The sequence below is a fragment of the Anolis carolinensis genome, chromosome 3 (assembly GCF_035594765.1).
Source record: "Anolis carolinensis isolate JA03-04 chromosome 3, rAnoCar3.1.pri, whole genome shotgun sequence".
Lineage (NCBI taxonomy): Eukaryota > Metazoa > Chordata > Lepidosauria > Squamata > Dactyloidae > Anolis > Anolis carolinensis.
Window position 1 is genome coordinate 260,366,708 of NC_085843.1, and position 24,385 is coordinate 260,391,092.

The 24,385-nt window shown below is 39.3% G+C and overlaps 1 protein-coding gene across 4 annotated transcripts in view; it reads right to left on the reverse strand.

Moving 5' to 3' along the window:
• Window positions 1-1,341: 1,341 nt before the first annotated feature.
• The window catches only part of plch1 (phospholipase C eta 1), a 218,679-nt gene continuing 195,635 nt past the window's right edge, over window positions 1,342-24,385 (reverse strand). The window contains exons 1-4 of one of the 4 annotated variants that reach the window (XM_016992037.2): window positions 22,645-24,340; window positions 7,497-7,782; window positions 3,807-3,936; window positions 1,342-2,484 (exon numbers count right to left, since the gene is read on the reverse strand). In XM_016992037.2, the coding sequence (XP_016847526.2) occupies window positions 2,200-2,484; window positions 3,807-3,936; window positions 7,497-7,782; window positions 22,645-24,226 (2,283 nt within the window). In that variant the 5' untranslated portion in view covers window positions 24,227-24,340 and the 3' untranslated portion in view covers window positions 1,342-2,199. Of the gene's footprint in view, window positions 2,485-3,806; window positions 3,937-7,496; window positions 7,783-13,058; window positions 15,013-16,282; window positions 17,929-22,644; window positions 24,341-24,385 lie in introns of those variants that run through there. The other 3 variants (XM_062976692.1, XM_016992036.2, XM_062976689.1) reach the window with 3 other exon arrangements.

Below are 24,385 nucleotides of genomic sequence, written 5' to 3' on the forward strand. Positions count from 1 at the left end.
GTAACATTTGGAGAGCCACAGCACCATCTTCTAAGCCAACCTTTTTTATATTTCTTGGCCTTGATTTCCTATCAAGCCCTGTCCTCTAGCTAAGGAATGTATATCTCATACAGGTATGCCCATGCATCTGTCTATGCATTTCTTACAGGCACAGATTTCACACCTACCAGACTGGCCAAGGATCATTCTGAATGGAGTCAAGAATAAAGATGTTCTGGATATCTGAGGAGCACAGCATGTTGAAGGCTTCACTCACGTTTCTAATAACTGGTCCTGCCAGGTTGGTTTTCTTCTTATGAGTAAAGTTCAGGGATGGGAGACTTCATGCTAACAATTGGTCATGGGCCACTGTTCTGATTCTTTTAGAATACAGAGGCATTAGGCCAGGGTTGAAAGGTATGACAGGTTTATTTAGCAGTAGTTGGCAAAATATAAAGCTGTCAAAATCTTTACCTACAATAAGTCCCTTGACCTCCAAGAGCAAGCCAAGTCTATGAAGGTCTGTTAGGAGACCAGAGAAGCAATCATGGCTGTACCCCAGACCAAAGACTGACTTCTGGTCTGCCCTGAATTATCTCAGTGCAATTTCAAAGGAGATGTTATTGACAAAATGAGGATTTGGGGCTCATGTAGACAAGCTCATAGTGTCCATGGATGGTGACAAAATGTCCACACAAATATAAATGTCTGTTTTGGATAAGTTAGTCTTTCAAAAGTTTACAAGGTTTCTTTCTATTTCTGTCCTTAGAATGAGTGTCTCAGCTGCTATATGAATGTTACCATCAGATGTCAAATTATATTTTTAATATCATTTGCAATTTATAATGAACAGAAGATGTGTACATGTGTCTAGGATCTAGATACACATTTCTTGATCAGGCCTGAATTGCATATTATGACAGGCTGCCTATTTGAAAGGTGTGTGGTTCTGCTTGTTGTTTAAAAAGACAAGCAATTACAGTTTGAGCTTGACATGTGGAGTGATGATTGACTTATCTCGACATCACCAAAATGAGATGTGACAAAATCTCATTTATGTAACAATTTCAGTTTTGCTAAACTGAAAGGCAATTTTATTTTTTTAGATAAAATGATGCCCAAGATACCAGATTTTTTGACTTTGGTTGACATGCATCCATTAAAGCAATACACATAACAGCGCTTGTGGAAATAGCAAGATGCAAATTTATATTGATTCCAGATTACATTAATATAACTATTTTATAACTCCTTATAAACCTTTAAAACAACAACAAGTTTGCTTCTGCTCAACAATTTTGTTTTTTCATTAGTCCATAAATCATCTCAACAGGCAGTTCACAAATAGCCAGGTCATACTCATTTTTATTTTATTTTTATTTTTCTTAATAGGCTTCAGCTCAAGATAAGGCAATTGACATTGCAAATTCATAGCAAATTAGACAATATAAGTGTTAGAAAGGGATACATTAGTTCTTTCAGCTGCCACAAGCACACTGCAGTTGTATATGGAAAATAACAACTAGGAAAAAGCAACAAGTGATTTAACTATCACACAGTTTCTCTGTTTTTCTCCTTGTTAAAAGTTGCTTTCCCAACCAAGGATCATACCACATCTCAAACATTTTGAATAATGAATCACCTCACTAAATCTCTTCATAGTGATAATATAGGTTGGTCCCACAATAAACGTGTTTGTAGGATAACATCAGAAGGGAATATATGTAATTAATTCTTCAATTTGGAGTGCATCTAGGGTATACTATCAAATAAATGTCTCCATTTTTGTAAATCCCACCACCCTTGGGCAGTATGAAACATGGTAGGAGGTGCAGCACAGCAACATATGGAAAGTTATATATTCCTCTCTTCTTTTCTAATCTACTTTCCTGGAGTGCAGGGACCTCTATTAACATCTCAAAAGGATAGCAAAAGATAAATAGGAGCACAACTTGTGGAGAATCTATTACAATGCAGTAATCTGATTGTGAAATCTTAACCCTAAAAAAGAACTGCAGGAAATCCACTTTGCAAATACAAGAAATGTGAACTTTTAAAAAAAGCGTAAGTATTGAATTTCAAAGTTATTGGACAGAAACAACTCAGGTAGAGCTTCTCTTCATACACATTACAGTCTACACCATATATAGTTTTTATAATGAACTGTTCACTTTCTCCCTTCTAATTTAAGACATATGTACACCATCCAAATAATAGGCTTCAGAGCTTGGTCATATTTTGGAAGCCACTGTAAGTGAAAGCGGGAAAGTTGGGTACACAGGCAGCTGTTTTTTGTAGACATGCAAGTTGGTTGACATCACAGGAAGTGAAGTCTTGCTCACTGGTGAAAAAAACACTGTCTGGAGAATATATGGAAGGATCTTCATCAAAAAAATTATAAGGTCTCAAAAAGAATCCAAGCACATTTCCCAGTGTTAAAGTGTTGGGTATGTCCTCAGCATGTGGGATATGCAAGAAGCCAGTAGTGATCCAGGCAACCAGATCCTTGGAGAGAAAAACAAAATAATGATGTATTCAGGTATGATGCAGAAAAGCAGTTAGAGAAACTGAGCAAGCATGGTGCATCAGTTCATGGATAATAGTTCAATACCTGTAGTCCTCCAGAGTGTCACTGAACTTCAACTGCCATTGGCTTTAACAATTTTCCATGCTGGGCAGAGAGTTGAAGAATGACAGCCTCTGGGGTCCCAAGGTGCCCCACAAGTGACTGAATATAATCTAATCATTGATCAGAGTAAGTTCACAGTACAATCTTATAAAATCTGCCCAGAAGAAAATCCTATTTAGAACTGTTGGCCCCAGAAAAGTAAATAAAGAATTCCAGTCAAAATGATTAATGGGAGATAAATTACCATAACTAGGAGACTTTTCTATTAATTCACTGTGTACCTAGGAGATTCATCTGTATCTACTACATAAAGAACACTATTTCCCCGTCAATATTGCTATCATTGCATTTGTTTTGGCAAGACAGAGGAACACCAAGTGACAAGCAAGAGGTATAAGCAACGTAGACAGGGATCTTCAGATCCTGGAAGTAGGTCCTCTGCTAAGAAGTAGATATTGGCAAGGGCCCCATAATGTTTACCCCAACACAGGTTATAGAGTGAAAACACAGGACACAAAATGAAGCCTAACAGCTGTACTGTGTTTCTACTGTCTTGGATCCACTAAATATGAGCTCCAAGTAAACATAGTGATCGTTTTTAGGACAGAGTTTCAGAAGAAGTCAAGTAGTGAAAGAGGAATATTAGCATTAAAACAAAATGACCCTCATGCTGAACTACTACAATGTTGCTAAAGCTTTTACTACAACTCCTGAATTTTAAAAGGCTGAGTTTAAATTGGTTTAAAAATAAATTCTAAAATGTTACATGAGACTGGATGTGACATGTACGGAATGTAGCTGCAAGATCCATCTGTTTCTTTTTGTTATTATAATATATGCAGATTCAATAGTTTACACCCAGTGTCCACTCATAAAACATGCCACATTTCCTTCCCTCTCTTCTTCCCTTGAGTCGTTCCCACTTCCAGTTAGAGGTGAAGACCCAACCCATTTGCCCAATACCAGGGCACATCTACATGTACTCTAAAATCCAAGGTCAGTAAGGAGTAACAATGCTCTGTATTGGCCATGAGGTTGACTACACTGCTTGTTTCTGTCTCAGTGAGGTGAAGTCCAAACATGTTAAGCCCTGCCAGACTGTCATCTTACCTTTGCTGTCACCATTCCCACAGAACTCCAGTAGAACTTCTGACCATCACCAGTGCCTTTGCAAGTTAAAAAGAATTTTGTGACTCACCTCATTAACGATGGATTCATTATTTATGAAGTCAGAAAAGGCAACTGTAGGTGACCATGGGTCAAGCATGTTATAGGGGCTGGTACTGGATGGTTCATTCTCCTTCCGCTTGGTAACAGCTAGCTTGTACCTAAACAACAGAGGAACAGACCCAATTACAGACTTCATCAGATGGCTGCAAGGCTCTGTTTTCATGCACTTAAAAAATGGATCCCCACAGGGATCCCATGGAGGCTGTCACATGATATAAGGGCACTTTCAGTGGGACTCCATGAAGCTCTGTTTCCTAAGCACATAGAAATGGAGCCTAACAGCCATCTTCAGGAGTCAAGTGTTATGCAACTCAACATATCAAAAAGCGAGGAAAAGGCATAGTAGGTACATGGGATGGCTTACCATCCCTGAATCTTCCCTGACAATTTAATTTTTATTTATTTTTCAATATGTCTACACCTGTGCAGAGATCCCACCCAAATTTCAGCTGTTGTCAACCTCTTGTTTCTTTCTCCCCTGACCAATATTGAATTTCTAATCAGACAATCTGTCTTAAAATTGCAAGTATATAAGGGCTGATAAAAGTTCTTCAGTACAAAGTGAAGAAAAGCAGGTTACACATTTTGAGATTACTTTGTTCCACAGATGAGCTTTGACACTGGAAAACTATCTTTCTGCAAGCATGCAGTTAGTATCAAAGATTCTACAAAAAACAGTCTTGTTGTGACTTAAACAAGTTATATTTGGCATAAATTTTCATGGACTGAAGTCCCTTTATCAAATGACTCAGTTGCCAGGTTATTGCTGGATCATTACAAGAGCAAGCGCAGTGGTGTCACGAGAATTCATGTCGTCAGTTATGGCTTGCACCCCTAAGTGATGGCAAGAACAAGGGGTAAATCACACATACAACCTCATCACACGGGGCTTTTGCCCCATTGTAGGATGCTTTCAACACTGAGCAGGTATGGAGTCTGCCGTAGCCCATCACATGACGTAGGACTACTTCCGGAAGGACTCCGTATCGGCTCTGTGTTAAAAGCGTGCTGGGAGGAAGAATCCAGAACCCAGGTGACTGTCCATGTTCTGATTAAGCCATGGACAGCATGGAGTGAAGCAAGGCAGCAATGGCTTCCACCATGTGATTGGGGGGGGGGGGGGGAAATAGCAATAGTTTCACTGCCCCACTGATTTGCCATGTTGCCCCACAGATTCCCACAATGTTGCCTAGCTTCAGGACCTCAATGTGATGATATCCTTAGCTTCGAAACAAAACCATAGTGAATTTACTCTGAATAAATCTTACCAAGAAAACCCCATGAAAGGGTCACCATAAGCCAGACACGTAACTACAACAATAACAGCACAATAACAGATTGTATGTGTAAACTGAAAAGTGGAGTACAAGTAAATAACAAGGAGTCTTACTTGTAAGTTAGGATGATGAGAGTGAAATATAGAGAAGTTTCATGTAACTTTAATGTTTGCAAAAGAAGGAATTTCAGCTGGTGTTACATGTGACAAGCAACATCTGCTGAAATACCCTTTTCTACAAAACTTTTAAAAATATATCAAGCACTATTAAATTTTGAATCTAAAATGTTATGTTCTTTGTTTTAGGGAGCAAAATGTCTTGGGTCAGGTTGCCAGAGTACAACAACAACTCTTTATTGATTAGTCAATTTTGACCATATCAAAACATGTGAAACATACAAAATGTACACATTTACCCATACATACAGTAAAACCATCCCGGTTTTACAAAGCATCCCGGCCTACAGGCCTACCAACCCACTCCTAGGGAGTTGTGCAAATACAGAATAAAAAGATTAAAATTAATGATTCCCTTAAAGTAAGGTTTAAGCGGGGCAAGGATAAGTGAAACTAGTGGCTTATCCATAGTACATTTTAAATTTGGATTTTGTTAATGGCATTAATGTCACAGCTCTCAGCTTCCATCTTCTCGCGGATGACCAGCGCTTTTTGCATAAAAAGGGTCAGTTTTAAAATAGAGTTTTTATCTGAACCCAGTAGAAGGATGTGCAATTTCTCCTTATTTTCTAAATGAGTATGGTTCTCCAGCAGAGGCTCTAAATAGAAAGATCAAATCCTGTTTTAATAGGGGCATTTTAAGAAAAAGTGTTCTGAGTCCTCCACTTCTGCATCTGCCTCACGGCACCCACAGGTTCTCTTCGTATAGGGGATATTCTGATGTCTACCTAGCCTGGGTAAAAAAATTTCTAATATATAGTGGAAGTGTAAAAAAGAGGTAGGTTTCTATGCCAACGTTACATTTAAATTTAGCCAGGAATGGAGTGGCTCTAGCTTGCGCTATGATCATAAGATCATTTTGTGCATCAAAGTCAAGGGCTCTTTGGTAAACAATTGAGCACACTTTAGCCCTGAAATTTATTAGCTTGAGAGGGGCAAAAACTAACTTACTGACAGTGTGAATGAGTCTGCTTAGCCATGATGACCATTCTTTGTGGTTTTTTTGCTCTAATAGGCATATGGCTGGGAGTCTATGTGGTTGCATTTGTCTTATTTTGTACCACCAATTGATCTGCCTCCTCAGGATTACTGTGGAAATTGGGGGTACTCCCATCTCTGCTCTCACTGCAGCTGACAGGGATGATCTCTCCACACCTAAGCCAATTTTCAAGTGGCGAAGTTGGAATCTTTCTACCAATGCCAGATCTTGATTCCCCCCCCCCCATATTTCAGCTCCATACAAAGCAATGGGAAACACCTTGGCCTTAAGAACCTTCATAAAGGGACGCAAAGATCCCTTGTAATTGTGGTTACATAATTTATTAATTGCCTGCGTGGCATTATCAGTTTTTGCAATACTTAATTTTAGTGGTTGCCAGAGTAAAAACTTAAGAGGCCTCCTGTGTTTTGAATGATTGTGTAGAAGAAGAAAGTTCAAGTCTTACTTCTCACACAACCAGATAATGAGCAACATCTGCAAAAATTCACTTTTCTACACAACCTAATAGAAATAATGAAGACTTCAACAAACAGCCAGAATTCCAGGGGGCTCTTTAACCCAATGACATATGGTGGCAGATTACAATGTCAGGAGTCCTCTGTGGTTAGCCAGCCTTGATGTTACCCACTCCACTGCCTCAGTGCACTCAAGAGGCTTAGTCGCAAAGAGCAGCAGCTCCCTGTGTCGTCTTTCCTTCTTCCTCCTGTGTACTGAAACTTTCTAGAGTAGCTCGATGTCTCACTTTTCTCAACCCTGGAGCTTTCACTTTCCATCACAGCTGTGGCATCACTAGCATTGATGACACTCATTGCAATTTACACCTCCTACACTGTCCTCATGATGCCACTAGATGGGAAATATTGGCAGTGGAGTGATAATCACTGCTTGTGCTTTTTGCCTTTCATGTCCTTTCTACCTTCTAAAGTGCCACAAGACGGTTGTTTTTGCTGGGATTAACTGGCTCATTTACCCCCTGGGAATTTATTCAAACTCATGTAAACTTCTTTATATTACACAAATGTAATGACTGGGAATATCTAAAGTGGAACCTGAATAATAATAGAATCATGTGCATACAGCCCACTCTTTCATCACTTTGAAATTCTACTCCGCATCATTCAATATATCAGCACCTTCATATTATGTAACTCTCAATAGTTATTATAACCAGTCTTGATGTGAATGCCTAAACATTTGTTGCATACCTGTCCCAACTGATGGCTCGTTCCATTGGATCTGTTTCTGGCAGATGATCTCCAGAAAAACTCACCATCTGAATCCGATAACCACGTTTGTGGCCCCACTTGTTTGTGTTGTTGGCTGCAAAGTATATGTGCTTGGGCATGTCATCATGAAGGCAGAAAGCAGCTTCGTTCTCAGTATCCAGCACTTTTCTTACCATCTTCATTCGATTGATCTTGTGTTTTGGGCTCCAAGGGGCCTTTACTGTCTCAAAAGCCATGTCATTGCCCATCAGGGTATTTTTCACACCTAGAAAGGAATATAGAAGAACCACTGGGAGACCTTGGCAAATCACTCTCTCAGTCTCAGAGGATGGCAAAAAGAAAACTTTTATGAACAAATCTTGCCAAGAAAACCATATGAGAGATTTACCTTAGGGTTCCCATAAATCAAAAATGGCATGAAGGCACATACAAAGAAAGGAATACAAATAAAGAGTTCTACTGAGAAGTAATATTTTTGAGTTCCTTAGTTATCTTTCTTCACAGACGGCTACAATGATGAGAAAAGCTTACTTAGGGTTAGCTTTATTAAATATACTCTACTGTCAATACTAATAATTTATTTTTCATTGTATCCCATAGGCCCCTTATATACTGCCATATAAAATCCAGATCATCTGCTTTGAACTGGATTATATGGGAGTATAGACTCATATAATCTAGTTCAAAGCAGATAATGTAGATTATTTCATAATCTGGATTATATGGCAGTGTAGAAGGGGCCTTAGAGGTACAACATTCTATAAAAAAGAAAAAGATATGAGATTAAAATGCTGCAAAACATTGCATTGATAGGCAACCCGTGTCCTGCAGATGGTTTAGATAATTCCTACAAGCTCAGGCCAGCTAGAGTCTAAAACATATGGAAAAAGCAGGTTGTCTACCCCAGGGAGGAGAACTATAAAACTGATTTGATAAAATGTATGGATGGAGAATTACTTTCAGCCTTCTGCAGCTATCTCCAATCAGAGATAACAGGGTATTTAATGCTTGAGAAGCAGATGTATGGAACTGATTTTGACTTTTCAGGCCAAAATACTGTTGAAAAGAATGAGCTCTACTTTGTCTGCCTGAATTGATCTGAAGCTCTTATACTTGGCCCCAACCCACATTGCTTGCTGTGCTCTTAGTTTCTCATCACTGAAAACCACCTAGGGTGCAGCTACATTGTAGCATTAATTCTGTTCGATACCACTTTAACTGTTATGATTAATGCTATGGAATCCTGGGATTTGTAGTTTGGTGGGCACCAGCATTCTTTAGCAGAAGATGAAAGACATTGTAAAATCACAATTTCCATTGCATTGAGCTATGGCAGCTAAAGTATGTCAAGTTATATTAAATACACAGTGCAGATGCACCCTTACAAAAACAAATTGATGTCCTAAGAACTCAATTTTTTAGGAGCAAGGGTTATGGAATAGCAGTAGAAGTAGCACTTGAGCATCAGACAGAATTAGATAAGTATTCCAAATGAACAAATTAAAATGCAATGTGATAAACTGTCACTATATCACAGCACCTTTTCTTCAGTGTCTCAGAACAAAAACAAGTAACATGAGCCAAGCATAAATACTGATGAACAAATAGTTTGGAAGATTTAACAAAATGAAGCAAGAGATTTGGCATGATTTGGATTTATCAGTTTAAATGCAACCTTTTGGATACATCTGGTCTCTATTATTTATTGATTTCTGCAAAGATTGTTCAGCCATGTATGCATATTTGTGTGTGAGCACATGTGAGCATGTATATACTCTCAATTTTAAGCATGCAGTTATATCCACCATTAATTTTTCAAAGGATATGTCATTAGAGAAGGTAAAGGTAAAGGTTTCTCCTGACATTAAGTCTAGTTGTGTCCAATTCTGGGGGTTGGTGCTCATCTCAATTTCTAAGCAGAAGAGTCGGTGTTGTCTGTAGATGCCTCCAAGGTCATGACTGCATGGAGCGCCATTACCTTCCTGCCGGAATAGTACCTATTGCTCTACTCACATTTGCATGTTTTTAAACTGTTAGATTGGCAGAAGCTGAGGCTTATAGTGGGAGCTCGCCCCACTCCCTGGATTCAAACCACCGACCTTTCGGTCAGCAAGTTCAGCTGCTCAGCAGTGTAATCTGCTGCACCACCAGGGGGTTCTGAGTCAGTCATCAGCTTTCACTAATCCTTTAAAATTCCATGAAAATGAACAGGGGCAGGGAGAATCTGGGAATCATCGTCCCTCAAAAGTTAACTTTTCTAAACTCTTAACTACCACAATGTAACAGCTGAGAGATGGAAGTCAAGAAGCTTCCCACTCAGATTTTATCATATCTGCAGATCAAACTCTTTGGCATCTGTGCTGACTTGTAAAGTGCTGATTGCAGAGCTATGTGGCTTTTTAAAGACTCAGGCAGATATGAGGAGATGATTAAATTTGAAAGTTTGATATTCTGCTGAGTCACTGCAGATTTTATCTTGATGTTATTTTATTACTTTTGCTTTAAAAAATCATATTTTATTTCAGTTGAGCTTCATATGCTGCCCTGTGGCAAAAAATAATGTATATGTAAAAGAAATGCTTGTGTCCCAAGAGAAGTTAATTTAAAGAAGATTATGGAAGAGCTGTTTTCTAACTTCTTTTCTCATTTACAGCCAGGTTTTTGCTATGGAAAGTTACTCCCGAGAGTCAAGGAGCCCCCCATCAGGAAATTTTGATGAAGTTCTTCCATGCTTCTTTGGGATCTTAAATGCATTGCTGTGTACAACCACATATGGTTGCTACATATATCCACATCACATCTATAATATTACACTGTACTGTGCTGCACTGTAGATATATGTATCAGCTATTAAGCAAAATGCTTTAATGTTTCATGAATGTAAAAGAGATTATGCTTCTTGGACACTTAACTGGGTTTTTAAATATTTATTTATGTTATGTTTTAAATGTTCAGTTAAGTTATTGCAATTCAATGAATGGAAATTTCATGGGAGGGAGTAGAATTGCTATTTGGGAGAGGTTATTTATTTATTTATCTATTTATTTATTTACAACATTTATATTCCACCCTTCTCACCCCGAAGGGGACTCAGGGCAGATCACATTACACATATAGGCAAACATTCAATGCCTTTTAACATAGAACAAAGACAAACAAACATAGGCTCCGAGCGGGCCTCGAACTCATGACCTCCTGGTCAGAGTGATTCATTGCAGTGATTTATTGCAGCTGCTCTCCAGCCTGCGCCACAGCCCGAGGTAATGCCTTCATTTTGCCCTTGTTGTACTCCTATATTCGTACTCCTTTCTACATACAAGTGTGCCCCCCCCCCTCACAAATGGAATCATGCATAATGATCCACCAGCATTGATGAACATCTTGGATATTATAAGAAAGTGCTACCTATACTTCTCTTTTACATAGAGAGCTCCTACACCCAGGAAAGCATCTGCTCAATTAGATTTAATTCTTTTTAAGCCAATCATACGATTCAAGGGTGTGTATCCTGGAACACTGGAGTTCACATTTGATTCTCAAAGATGGATAAACTTGCTTTTACATGTAGTTCAACTAATCCCTTGCATTTGGGGGAAGGACCAGTTTCCTGGCTTCTGAAGTCATATTCATTTCATCCATTTTTATCCATGGAGATTACTGAGGAACTGGAGTCTGTGATGTGTGTAGAAAGGGGACAAATAATCCTCTGTGTGTATCTCAATTTCAGTCTCTAAATATGGCTGTTAAATCTGTGGATACAAAATCTTTGAATACATATGGCCAACAGTAAAAACAGGAAAGTACATTTTCCTAATGATTCCAAAGATAAGATTTGTATCTGGGCTGGGGAAAGTATGGTCCTCTAGTTATGGTTGGACTACAATTGCCTAATCTACCTCTGCTTCTTTAACATTGGCACAGATTGTTATAGTGTAGAAGGAAAGTTGCCTGCATGGTATTCTGCAGGACCAGGCATTCATTTCTTCAACCTTTCACTGTGTAAAACATGGGATAAAGGAGGAGTGCTTAATTTGCCTGAAGCTAAATCCAGTTTGTTATGTATATTTTCTTGCAGCAGTATAGTTAGAGCACAGTATGCAAATCCTCAATTATTTTGTCCTCACATGTGAAAATGTATTTGTTTTTTATTATATAAAATATTTATTCTCTGCACTATATTAAAAGAACACAGAGTAGCTTACATATAATATTAACACATTAAACATCTTAAAACAATAAAACATAATTTAAACAGAAGCATATTCAACATCATACTGAGTTAAAAACAGATTTGAAGCCAATGCAATCCTTTTATTTAGTAGTTTTCTCCTCACTATGAGAGAAAGAAGTAACATTTTCTTCATACAGTACTCATTCCAGACTCCCTTCCTCCCTCTCCTTCTCCCTCTCTCTTTCTCTTCATGAAGCCAAACATAATAGGAATAAAAACCACACAAAATCAACTGACCCACAGTTCCTCACAGCGGACAAGAACAAAGTGGACGGCAATCTCCCAGAGTGGACAAGAGCATATGGCATGAGGCATGGAGGCTGCTCCCTTGAAGCCCAGAAGCCCTGAACTGTAGCACTAGCATTCTCTCAGGAGCTAGTGCTCCCTCTGGTGCTAGTTCTTAATTCAAAACACTGCTCGTATGTCAAAGAAAAACATGAGGCGAGCAATGGCTCCTAACTCAGAACAGTCTTAAGTTGGGATGCTCTTAAGTCGAGCTTCTACTGTATTGGGAAACCCACTAAGTGACATAGTGAGAAATAATTATGTTTATTCTTTCCACCCTTAACCTAGAAAATCTTTTCTTTTCTTTTCTTTTGCCAAATGGGGAATTTTATTTTCTAGGTCTCATTTAACCTTACAGAAAAATCCCAAATTCACCCCAAATTTTGGATAGGTCTGGACAACTGTTTCACATCTGATTCAGGCCAATCTCCTGTCTGGATTGGATGACTGCCATTAGTGCAGAAAAAAGGAAGCATCTTGCCTATGCCATCGCTACTGCTTCTATCTGGCTCACACAATCAGCAAGGAGGATTCCCCCCTTTTTCTTGTAGGTTGACTGAGTGACTCATCTAGACATCGACAGAGCTCCTATATAAGGTTGATTACTTGATAATAACTTTTTCTCCATACATTATGATAGCTCTTGTGATGGCCTAGTTGGAGGATCCTACAAAGTCCTGCCCTTAACGACACTAGGAAACATCTATTTTCTCCTTAAGAGAAAAACAAATAAAATCTTCAATGGACCACAGCAGTGGAAATGTGATGTCACATTTGGGAATTCAAAATAACAAGATTCCCATCCCACCCACCATAAAAAATCCATGTAATTTACCATTACGTGTTCAAGTTGCCTATCAAATTATAATTATAATTATAATAAATTATAATTTCATAGGATTTTTGGAAGTAATACTAAGAACAGCTTTTACTAGTACCTTCTTCTGAAAAATGGCATAGAACACCTGATATTACCACTACACAAATAAATTTCAGAAAAAGTTACAATAAATATAGTCACTTACCACCAACATCCATATCCACCTTGAACTGAACACTGTGAGTGTGGATTGTGCCCAGCACCCACTCTTGAACCCTGTTGCCAAATTGTGTAGCATCATCAATGAAAAAAGATGATTGAATATATCCACTGGCCTGGACCCTTACACCAATGGCTCCATTTTGATGAAAAATAAAGTCCCATATATAGTCATAATTAGTAACTGAAGATATGGATCTAAACACAAGAGTTGAATCTACCAACCCTCCAAAAAATGGAGCCTGGCCACTTTCATAATGTCGTCGTATAGGCACCTCAGTATTCTGTTCAAAAATACAGATGGAGGCTTCTCTGGTGACAGGTGATGATGTATCAACAAAATAGTGTCTGTCCAAATAAGTAGCTAAGTAAGGACAATCCACACCCTGTATAAGTGTGTGAAGGTTACTTCCCAAGCCATAACTTATGTCCATATATCTGTTATACATTAACCCTGGACTGTTGGAGCCATAGACAGCAATTGCATCTTGCAGGCTTAGTTCATAGATTATCCTCTCACCCTTAAACCTGATGTCAAAGACACGAGGCCCCTGGAATGCATCTGTTCCAAAGGCAAAACTCCAGGACATGAAGTTGACTTGGTTATTCTTGATGCTGTAACGTGGGCCACGAGGTTCATAGTGCAGGGGACCCGGACCCTTAGGGGGCACCCTCTGCTTTAATGATGAATATCCTCCATCAGGAGGAGACTTTTTGACTTTGGCTACATTAACAAGCCCTTCATTGAATTGTCTTTCAATATCTTCCATGTCCTCAAAGTATTGTCCATTATAGAATACCTTTTTCACTTTCCAGTCAGAAATATCTAGGCTACTAAGATCCAGTTGGACCTCAAGTCCAAAGGGTTGCACATAAAAGCCAGGAACATTTTGGAAATGATTAAACCAGATTAGGCGGTCTCCTGATTGGAACCCTGGAGGAAATGCATAGGTATAGAGAAAATTGCTTCCATTGTAATCAAATACCTTGTGCATAAAATTTGGAGCTTTTGGATATTCCTTGTTCTTCAACAATGAATAAATCTCTTCTACCTCGGTACTTAACAAAAACCTTTTGTAATATGGTAATTTCCCTCCATATTTCTCCAGTGTAATATCTTGGTGGTATGTTGGATTTGGAAGAGGACCCACCAAAAGCTCAGTGATGTTTGGGTCCTTCTGATTTCCAAAGTAGACTGTCACTAGTGCTTGTCGGACAGGTCTTCTCCCTTGATGGTCCAGAAATTCCAGAACGTCTGCTTTTGGAGGAAGCTGAAGAGTAATAGAATAAATGATACTGTCATCTGGCTTCGCTTGAGAAGGATCAATTAGTGGTACTCCTAGGTTTTGTTGTAAGTACCTGTTTACTTGTATCATCTCAGCTGAAGATAAATCATCAAATATCAGACTGTGCATATCCTCGGTCATCTCTTGAAATCCAAGACGCTGCAAATGACTCTCACAAACCATGGATTCTCTCCCTCTTGTCTGGAAAGCCCAGGCTATGATGAAAATTATGGCTCCAAATGTAATTAGGAGAGGATAAGCCAGTTTCAAGTTCTTTTTTAGCCATGCCATAGCTGGTTTGTAAAACAACGTTTGAGTGCAGATTGTAAAATTTTAGCATTTATGTAGAGTTCCACAGAATGATAAAATTAACAATGGTAAAGAGGAGAAACTGTGTTTCAAAACTATATAAATACCATGATCTTAGGAAACACCGCCTACTTATTGCTCAAAGGTGTTTGCACAGAGAAAACAATTCTGGTTTCATTCACACCCTGAATAAAGTCATCCACCAAGTCTGAACATTTCATTCTCCAGAATAGAGATGAACCGATAAAGTCTGTAATCTTAAGTATTCTTTGAAATGTGTAATCTAGGTATGCTAATGCTTGTTTCATTGTTTATTTCATTGTCACACACAAAGACATTATTTTAAAAAAGCTTTGTTCCATTATGCAAGAATTTAAGGGTTTGGGGTCATTTTTGCAACTTTCTGAATTTTTGATAAGAACCTTTTGTACAAAACAAGCCTTTTTGTTTTGTTGTGTGCAAATTCCTACCTTTTTCTATAAGTTGAACTTGTTTTATACACACGTATTTTTACATAAATAATTTGCCCAGCACCTTAAAATGTGTAAAATCTCATCAATGATTTTTCTACAAAGTTACTTAACTCATTGAGGATTTAAAATTTTTGAGTATTCCTTACATACAGATACAATTTAATCATGTTAAAAAGGAGAATAATTTAGGGCAGCCCTTTGGACCATCTCCGTTGAAGGCTATAGTTGGCAGAACCTTCTATTGCTTTGTAATCTCCTACTCTCTTACAGCAGAAATACCAGTTCATGTTTCAAAGTAAGTCTTACAAACCATATTTGAAACAGAAAGTAATTAGGCCTATGTCTACACTGGCTGCTTAATCAAGTGGCTAGCCTGGGGCAATTGTGATCACACACTGGGCTGAACCTCCTGCTTAATCTGGCGTCAGTTTGGTGCCTTCATACTCAGAAAGAACATCCAGAAACTTGCAAAGTCAACCTTTTCTGACATTCTGTGGCAGTCTAAATCCCAATAAATTGCATTACCCTTTAGTGGTACTAAGAAGAACTTTCTAAGTAAAGATAAACATTTCCCCACGAAAGAAAACAAAATGGCAGCCAGTGGAGATATTGCAACAAGAGGATTGTCTGCTCCTTTTATCCATTCCCAATTAGAAACCTGGCCACAGTTCTTTGGACCTGCTTAAGTTTCCAAACCCTCTTCAAAGACAACCCCACACGGAAAACATTACAATAATCCAAACAAAATGTAACTAAGGAATGAACCACTATGACCAAATCCAGCATCTCAAGGAACAAGTCCTGCCCTCAATGGTCCCAGGAAACACTTATTATTTTCTTAAAAGAGAAACTATTAAACTCTTGCATGAATCACAAAGGTAATTTTTTTCCTTACCGCATTTGAAAATTCAAAACAACCAAATCCTTACTCCCACCATAAAAGAATGTTAGTAGCTTCGGGTTTATTTGTTTTCAAGTTATGATGACTCCATGAATTTTATAACATGTTTTTAAGGAAGTAATACTCAGAAGTGCTTTTACTAGTTCCTTCCTCTAAAACAGAGCCTACAGCACTTGGCATTACTAACAGACAACTACATATATTACATTTTAGGAAAGGTACCATAGAGAGAGTCACTTACCACCAACATCAATATCCACCTTGAACTGAACACTGTGAGTGTGAATTGCCCCCAGCACCCACTCTTGAACCCTGTTGCCAAATTCTGTAACATCACCAACGAAAAAAGATGGTTGAATATATCCACTGGCCTGGACCCTTACACCAACAGCTCCATTTTGATGAAAAATAAAGTCCCATATATAGTCATAATTAGTAACTGAAGATATGGATCTAAACACAAGAGTTGAATCTACCAACCCTCCAAAAAATGGAGCCTGACCACTTTCATAATGGCGTCGTATAGGCACCTCAGCATGCTGCTCAAAAATGCAGATTGAGGCTTCTCTGGTGACAGGTGATGATGTATCAACAAAATAGTGTCTATCCAAATAAGTAGCTAAGTAAGGACAATCCACACCCTGGGTGAGTGAGTGGAGACCACGTCCAAAGCCATAGCCTATGTCCATATATCTAGTCAACATTAACCCTGGACTGTTGGAGCCATAGACAGCAATTGCATCTTGCAGGCTTAGTTCGTAGATTATCCTCTCACCCTTAAACCTGATGTCAAAGACACGAGGCCCCTGGAATACATCTGTTCCAAAGGCAAAACTCCAGGACATGAAGTTGACTTGGTTATTCTTGATGCTGTAGCGTGGGCCACGTGGTTCATAGTGCAGGGGACCCGGACCCTTAGGGGGCACCCTCTGCTTTAATGATGAATATCCCCCATCAGGAGGAGACTTTTTGACTTTGGCTACATTAACACACCCTTCATTGAATTGTCTCTCAAGATCTTCCATGTCCTCAAAGTATTGTCCATTATAGAATACCTTTTTCACTTTCCAGTCAGAAATATCTAGGCTACTAAGATCCAGTTGGACCTCAAGTCCAACAGGGTGCACATAAAAGCCAGAAACATTGTGAAAATGGTTAAACCAGATTAGACGATCTCCTGATTGAAAGCCTGAAGGAAATCCAAAGGCATAGAGAAAATTGCTTCCATTGTAATCAAATACCTTGTTCATAAAGTTTGGAGCCTTTGGATACTCCTTGTTCTTCAACAATGAATAAATTTCTTCAAAGTCATTACTTAGCAAAACCCTTTTGGAATAAGGTAGCTTTCCACCATACTTTTCCTCCGTGATGTCATAGTTGTATGTTGGATTTGGAAGAGGACCCACCAAAAACTCAGTGATGTTTGGATCCTTCTGATTTCCAAAGTAGACTGTGACTAGTGCTTGTCGAGTAGGTCTTCTGCCTTGATGGTCCAGAAATTCCAGGACCTCTGCTTTTGGAGGAAGCTGGAGAGTAATAGAATAAATGACACTGTCATCAGGCTTTGCTTGAGAAGGATCAACCAGTTGTATCCCAAGGTTTTGTTGTAAATACCTGTTCACTTGTATCATCTCAGCTGAAGATAAATCATCAAATATCAGGCTGTTGATGTCTTGGGTTTTTTCCTGTAACCCAAAATCCTGGAGATGACTCTCACAAATTGTTGATTTTTTCCCTCTTGTTTGCAAAGCCCAGACTATGATAAAAACTATGGCTGTGCATATTGTTAGGAGAGGATAAGCCAGTTTTAAGTTCATTTTCAGCAGTGCTGTAAATGGATTTGTAAAACAATTTGTAGAGTGCAGACTTTATAATCCCCATATACGGTTCCAGTGAAAGATAAAATGAACAGCAAGAAAGAACATGGGGATGTGAACTGCGATATAACTTGAGTTTTCAAAACTATATAAATGTCAAAATGTGGGAAATACCACTGCTTTGTGGCAAATAAATTATTTTATTCACACCCTTAATAACCTCACTCCTCCAGTCTGAACATCTCATTAGTCACAAGATAAACAAACAGATAAAATCTAAATTAATCTTAGCATTTTTATTAAAAGTGTGAACTGGGATATAAATGCTTGCTTTATCTTTTATTCCTTTATCTTGCACAAACAAATTATTTTATAAGTTTTGTTCTATTATGAAGAATTCTAGAGTATTGGGGCATTTTTGCACCTTGGTGATTTTTTCATGAGAACTTTAGATTTGCACATAAAAAAGCTTTTTGTTGTTGTACACTAAAAAAAACATTATCTGCAAATACAGAATAGTTTGTGCAAAAAAAGTATTATCTTCTGCACATAAACCTATTTTCTAAACAAATATTTTACACAAATGAATTATTTGTCCAGCATTCTAAAATGTAAAAAAATCTCATTGTGATTTTTCTACAAAGAATTATTGGCTTCTCAACAAGGATTTTAAAATTTGTGACCATTCCTAATATACAAATAAATTGAATCATGTTTAAAAAACAATTATGGCGGGGAATTCTTTAGATGATCGCAGTTTAAATTTATGCTTTACAGAATCTTCTAGTGCTTTCCAAACTTTGCAATCTCTTACTCTCTTACCAACAGAAATATCAGCGCATGTGTCAAAGCAATTAGGACCATGTCCACATGGGCTACTTAATCACTGTGATGATAACTGCATCACAGTACCCTCTGTTTAATCTGGATCCTTGTGCAGATTTGCCCAGGCAATGTCCTTCCAATGTCTGGAATTTATACTGATTGGTTGTGCAACCTCAGCAGATGATAGAGCAGATCTGAGACCACATAGGCCAAGCTGGTCCATCCTCCTGTCCTGTGTTTCTCCACCATAATTCCCAGTGGCAACAAAGCTCTCTGCAAGTGCCTGTCCATCACAGTCACATCCACGCAACTAGCAAGACGGAACTTAGAGGGGTACTTTCTCTCCTTCTTGCTGGTTATGTGAATATCCAGTTCTGATACAGCAGACTGTGATGGGCAGACATTTGCAGGGAACTCTGCAATGTGTGCAGAGCATAAACACAAGACCCAGACATTTACTTCCTTTCCCCGCCTCCACCTCCAGATGTATCATGTTCAAGCATCAGGAGTACACTATGGAGAGGCCTGCACTGCTGGCAGACCCCTTGGGTAAGATTTGGGGGGGGGGGTGCCCTCCCACTTTTTCAGGTTCCAGGAGCCTGAAGAACTGGGATGGCTGTGGGGATTGACACCCAGGTCTGCAGAAGCAGTCGCAGAAATCAATCCCCACAGGGCCCACACCTGGAAAGATCCAGACCTTATCATAAGGTCCAGATCATTTCAGGTGTTTAATTAATGTGAAGTAAACTGGGAAAAGCCCAGCTTTCTCTGCATTAGTTCGCTTTTACCTTAAGCATCATTTGAACGCCTCAGGTAAAGCAAGACAGGTTCCGCGTTTTGAGCCTGTCTGGAAGGGCCCTAAGATATATTCACACATTCAGTAAAAAGCAAATAAATTATAAAGTATCTGTCTCAATATCTTTGCCATAAACACATCGAACATTCTCACAAATTGATCTCGTATCTTAGGCCCCTTCTAAGGGTAAAGGTTTTCCCCTGACGTTAAGTCCAGTCATGTCTGACTCTGTGGGTTGGTGCACATCTCCATTTCTAAGCCGAAGAGCCAGCGTTGTCCGTAGACACCTCCAAGGTCATGTGGCCGGCATGACTGCATGGAGCACCGTTACCTTCCCGCCGGAGCAGTACCTATTGATCTACTTACATTGGCATGTTTTCGAACTGCTAGGTTGGCAGAAGCTGGAGCTCACAGCTCCTGGGATTTGAACCTGCAACCTTTCGGTCTGCAAATTCAGCAGGTTAGTGCTTTAACACCCTTCGCCACGGGGCTCCTTCTACACTTCCATATAATCCAAATTATCAGAGAAGATTATCCACATTATCTGCTTTGAACTGGATTATATGTGTCTACACTGCCATATAATCCCATTCTAAGCAGATAATTTGGATTTTATATGGCAGTGCAGAAGAAGCCTGAAAGAGGAATAACATCTCCCGACCTGATCAACTCACTCCACCCACAGTCTATCTTAAAAACAAGCTCCCTGACTGAGCAAGGAGGTCCTTTCAACTAACTATCAGAGCACATGGAGGAAAATGTTTCTAAACACACATTGGAAAATTGGGCTACAACAAAGAAGTGTTCCTCCTGGTAATAGGATTCTGTTTGTCCAAGTAGCAGCTTGTTTATTTGGTTTAGATTTTGCTGTGCTTTTGATTTTGCTAAAATTCCACTAATTTCAGAAAAACTGAAAAAAGCACCTCACTTTCTCCAGGCAATACTCTTACAATGACTGGCACTAAGAGTAAATGCACACTCTGAAAGGTCATCCAGAAACATGCTGAGGCCCCTTCCACACTGCCATACAATTCAGATTATCAAACAAATAATCCACATTATATGCTTTGAGCTGGATTATATGAGTCTACACTGTCATATAAAACATTCCAAAGCAGATAATCTGGATTTTATATGGCAGTGTAGAAGGGGCCAGAGTCAACCTTTTCTGACATTCAATGACAATTAAAATCCCAATACATTTTACCATCCTCTACTGCAGTAGTTCTCAACCTAGGGTCCCCAGATGTTTTTGCCCTTCAACTCCCAGAAATCCTAACAGCTGGTAAACTGGCTGGGATTTCTGGGAGCTGTAGGCCAAAAGCAACTGGGGATCCCAGGTTGAGAACCACTGCTCCAGTGGAATAAGGAAGAAACATTTATTGGAATGTTGTATTGTCTTTTTCTGATTGGTTGTGCTAGATCCGCAGAAATTTACCAGTTTTATTAACAGATCATATTTTTTCTATCTACTATTAGGAAAGATGCTTAAATTCGATTACATACAATGGCATAGTAAAATGGTGCCCCTCATAAAATGGCAAAATCAAAATTTGCTTCTGATATATTTTCAAATTATGGATCCATAGCCAGAGAATCCATGTTTATGTAAGGCTAACTGTAAAGGGTAAAATTTCCTAATGATTCCAAGGCAAGATGTATATCTAGGTGAGGAAAGTATGCCCTCCAAATGTGGTTGTGCAAACAGCCAAACCTTCTTTCCTCTTTGTCACCATTGACAGGGATGTAAACTGCAGGAAGCTGCCTGTTTATTATTCTGAGGGGGCAAATATTGATAAAATTGAGGGGGCAAATAAAACTTGGCATTGAGAAGGAGTGTTTAGCCTGTTTGAAGTGAAATCTAGATTTTGGTATAGTTGGTCCTCCACTTTTGTGAGAGGTAAGGGAGGCAAGATGCATGCTCCCCAAAAGCGGAAAAACTGCAATTGATTAAACTCTACCCCCAACCAAAGTTACATGCTTGCTAGCTCTAGGAGTCCTGAACTTGCTGCTTTTTGTGTCCACACCTGCACAGGCCCTTCCCAAGTTCCTTCTGAAATGTATTGCAGCATTGAGTGAAAGGGACTGAACTTTGCCAACTGCCTCCACCCAGCCCCCTTACTTGCTAACTAAATCATGGAGGATACCACCACCTCTACTGACCTCTTTGTAGGCAAATGCCCACCTCAGTCTTGCAGACCCCAACTAGTAGCACCAAAGAGGACAAGCAGCCCTGTATGCCACCTCTGTCAGGCCCAGCCTACCTGAGCAAAATACAGAAACATGGGGCAAACAAGAGAAAGGATAGTCCAAACAGGACTAGACAAGGGATAGCCCAAACTGGACTAGGGCCATCAGCTTAGGGAAAAGAGAGGGAGTCATCAGTTTCCCAGTACTATAGCTACAGTGGACACATGGTAATAACTTCTAAATATTCCTTGTGCTTGTAAGAGTCCTTCTACACAAAGTTGATTGGATGATAATGGATTGTAAACCAAATCCATCATCTCATGGCTGTTTCTCCAAGGACTATGATAGCTGTTATGATGACCTGATTGGATAATGCAGGAGGAGGTAGAAAATCTTGCAAACAATAGTCCTTGGAAATCTCTATTGCCCTTAAAGAGAAAAACAAAATCTTCAAAGTATGAGAGGTGGAACTTTCCTGTCATATGTGGGAATTCAAAATAAACAACATGCTTGTGGATTTCAATGGACAACTTCAACAGAAAGGAGGAAACCATGAAAATGTACAAAATCTGGCTACCAGTATTAAAAAACTCAAAAATCAGAACAGTAAATAAGAAGCAACACTCTGAGACATGGAAACCAGGGGCAGCTAACAAAGGATGCTCCCAGGCAGAAAGTAGCCAGTAGATTAAGCCATTCAATGCAAATTAGGGTGATTAACTGCAACTTTCACGCTGGCCTCCAACTGACAAAAGTTCTTCTCTCACCCTGGACTTTCCAAAGATATATAAAAACCTTCCTTGCTGAGTTTCTCCATACCTCACAACCTCTGAGGATGCCTGCCATAGATGTGGGCAAAACGTCAGGAGATAATACTTTTAGAACATGGTTATACAGCCTGGAAAACATACAACAACCCTGTGATCCCGGCCATGAAAGCCTTCGACAACTCACAATATAGACATAGTCACTTACCACCAATGTCCATGTCCACCTTGAACTGAATGCTGTGAGTATGAATTGACCCTAGTGACCACTGTTGAACTCTGTTGCCAAATTCTGTAGCATCCCCAAAGATAAAAGAAAAAAGAGGATATCCACTGGCATGGACCCTGACACCAATAGCTCCATTTTGGTGAAAAATAAAGTCCCACACATAGTCATAGTTAGTAACTGAAGTCATGGATCTAAACACAAGAGCAGAATCCTCCAAGCCCCCATAAAATGGAGCCTGGCCACTTTCATAATGGCGTCGCAGAGGCACCTCAGCATTCTGCTCAAATATGCAGATTGAGGCTTCTCTGGTGACAGGTGATGATGTATCAACAAAATAGTGTCTGTCCAAATAAGTAGCCAAGTAAGGACAATCCACACCCTGGGTGAGTGTGTAAAGACCATTTCCAATCCCATAGCTTAAGTCCATATATCTTGTATACATTTGTCCTGGATTATTGGAGCCATAGACACTCATTGCATCTTGCAGGCTTAGTTCATAGACTATCCTCTCACCCTTAAATCTGACATCAAATACACGGGGACCCTGGATTGCATCTGTTCCAAAAGCAAAACTCCAGGACATGAAGAGAACCTGGTTATTCCTGATGCTGTAGCGTGGACCACGGGGCTCATAGTGCAGAGGACCTGGCCCCTTTGGGGGTACCCTTTGTTTTAAGGATGAATACCCCCCATCAGGAGGAGACTTTTTGACTTTGTTTACTTTAACAAGCCCTTCATTGAATTGTCTTTCAATATCTTCCATGTCCTCAAAGTATTGTCCATTATAGAATACCTTTTTCACTTTCCAATCAGAAATATCTAAACTTCTAATATCCAGTTGAACCTCAAATCCGAAAGGGTGCACATAAAAGCCAGGAACATTTTGGAAATGATTAACCCAGGTTAGGCGGTCTCCTGAGTTGAAACCTGGAGGCATTGCATGGGTATACTGAAAATTGCTTCCATTATAATCAAATACCTCGTACATAAAGTTTGGAGCCTTTGGATATTCCCTTTCCTGCAAAAATACATGCATTTCTTCAAATTCATTACCTAACAAAACTCTTTTGAAATAAGGCAGCTTCCCACCATACTTTCCCACTGTGATATCATGGTGGTATGTTGGGTTTGGAAGAGGGCCCACCAAAAACTCAGTGACGTTTGGGTCTTTCTGATTTCCAAAGTGGACTGTCACTAGTGCTTGTCGGGCAGGTCTTCTCCCTTGATGGTCCAGAAATTCCAGAACCTCTGCTTTTGGAGGAAGCTGAAGAGTGATAGAATAAATGCAGTTGTCAGATGGTTTTGCTTCAGAAGGATCAACCAGCAGCACAGCTAGGTTTTGTTGTAAGTACCTATTCACTTGAATCATCTCTGCTGGAGATAAATCATCAAATATCAGGTTGTGCATATCCTGCGTTTTCTCCTCTAATCCAAGGTCCTGGGGAAGACTCTTACAAACTATAGATTTCCTTCCTCCTGTCTGGAAAGTCCAGACTATGATAAAAATTATGGTGGTGCATATAGCTAGGAGAGGGTAAGTCCATTTCATTTTCATTTTCATCAGTGCTGTAAGCAGTTCCCTGTAGTTTGTAAAACAATGCAGATTGTATAGTCCCAAAGTTCAGGCAGAGTTGCAAAGAACAATCAAATGAACAATAAAAGAGGACAAGGCAAGAAGAAACTGAGATACTACTTCCCAAATCTCTATAAATACCATGAT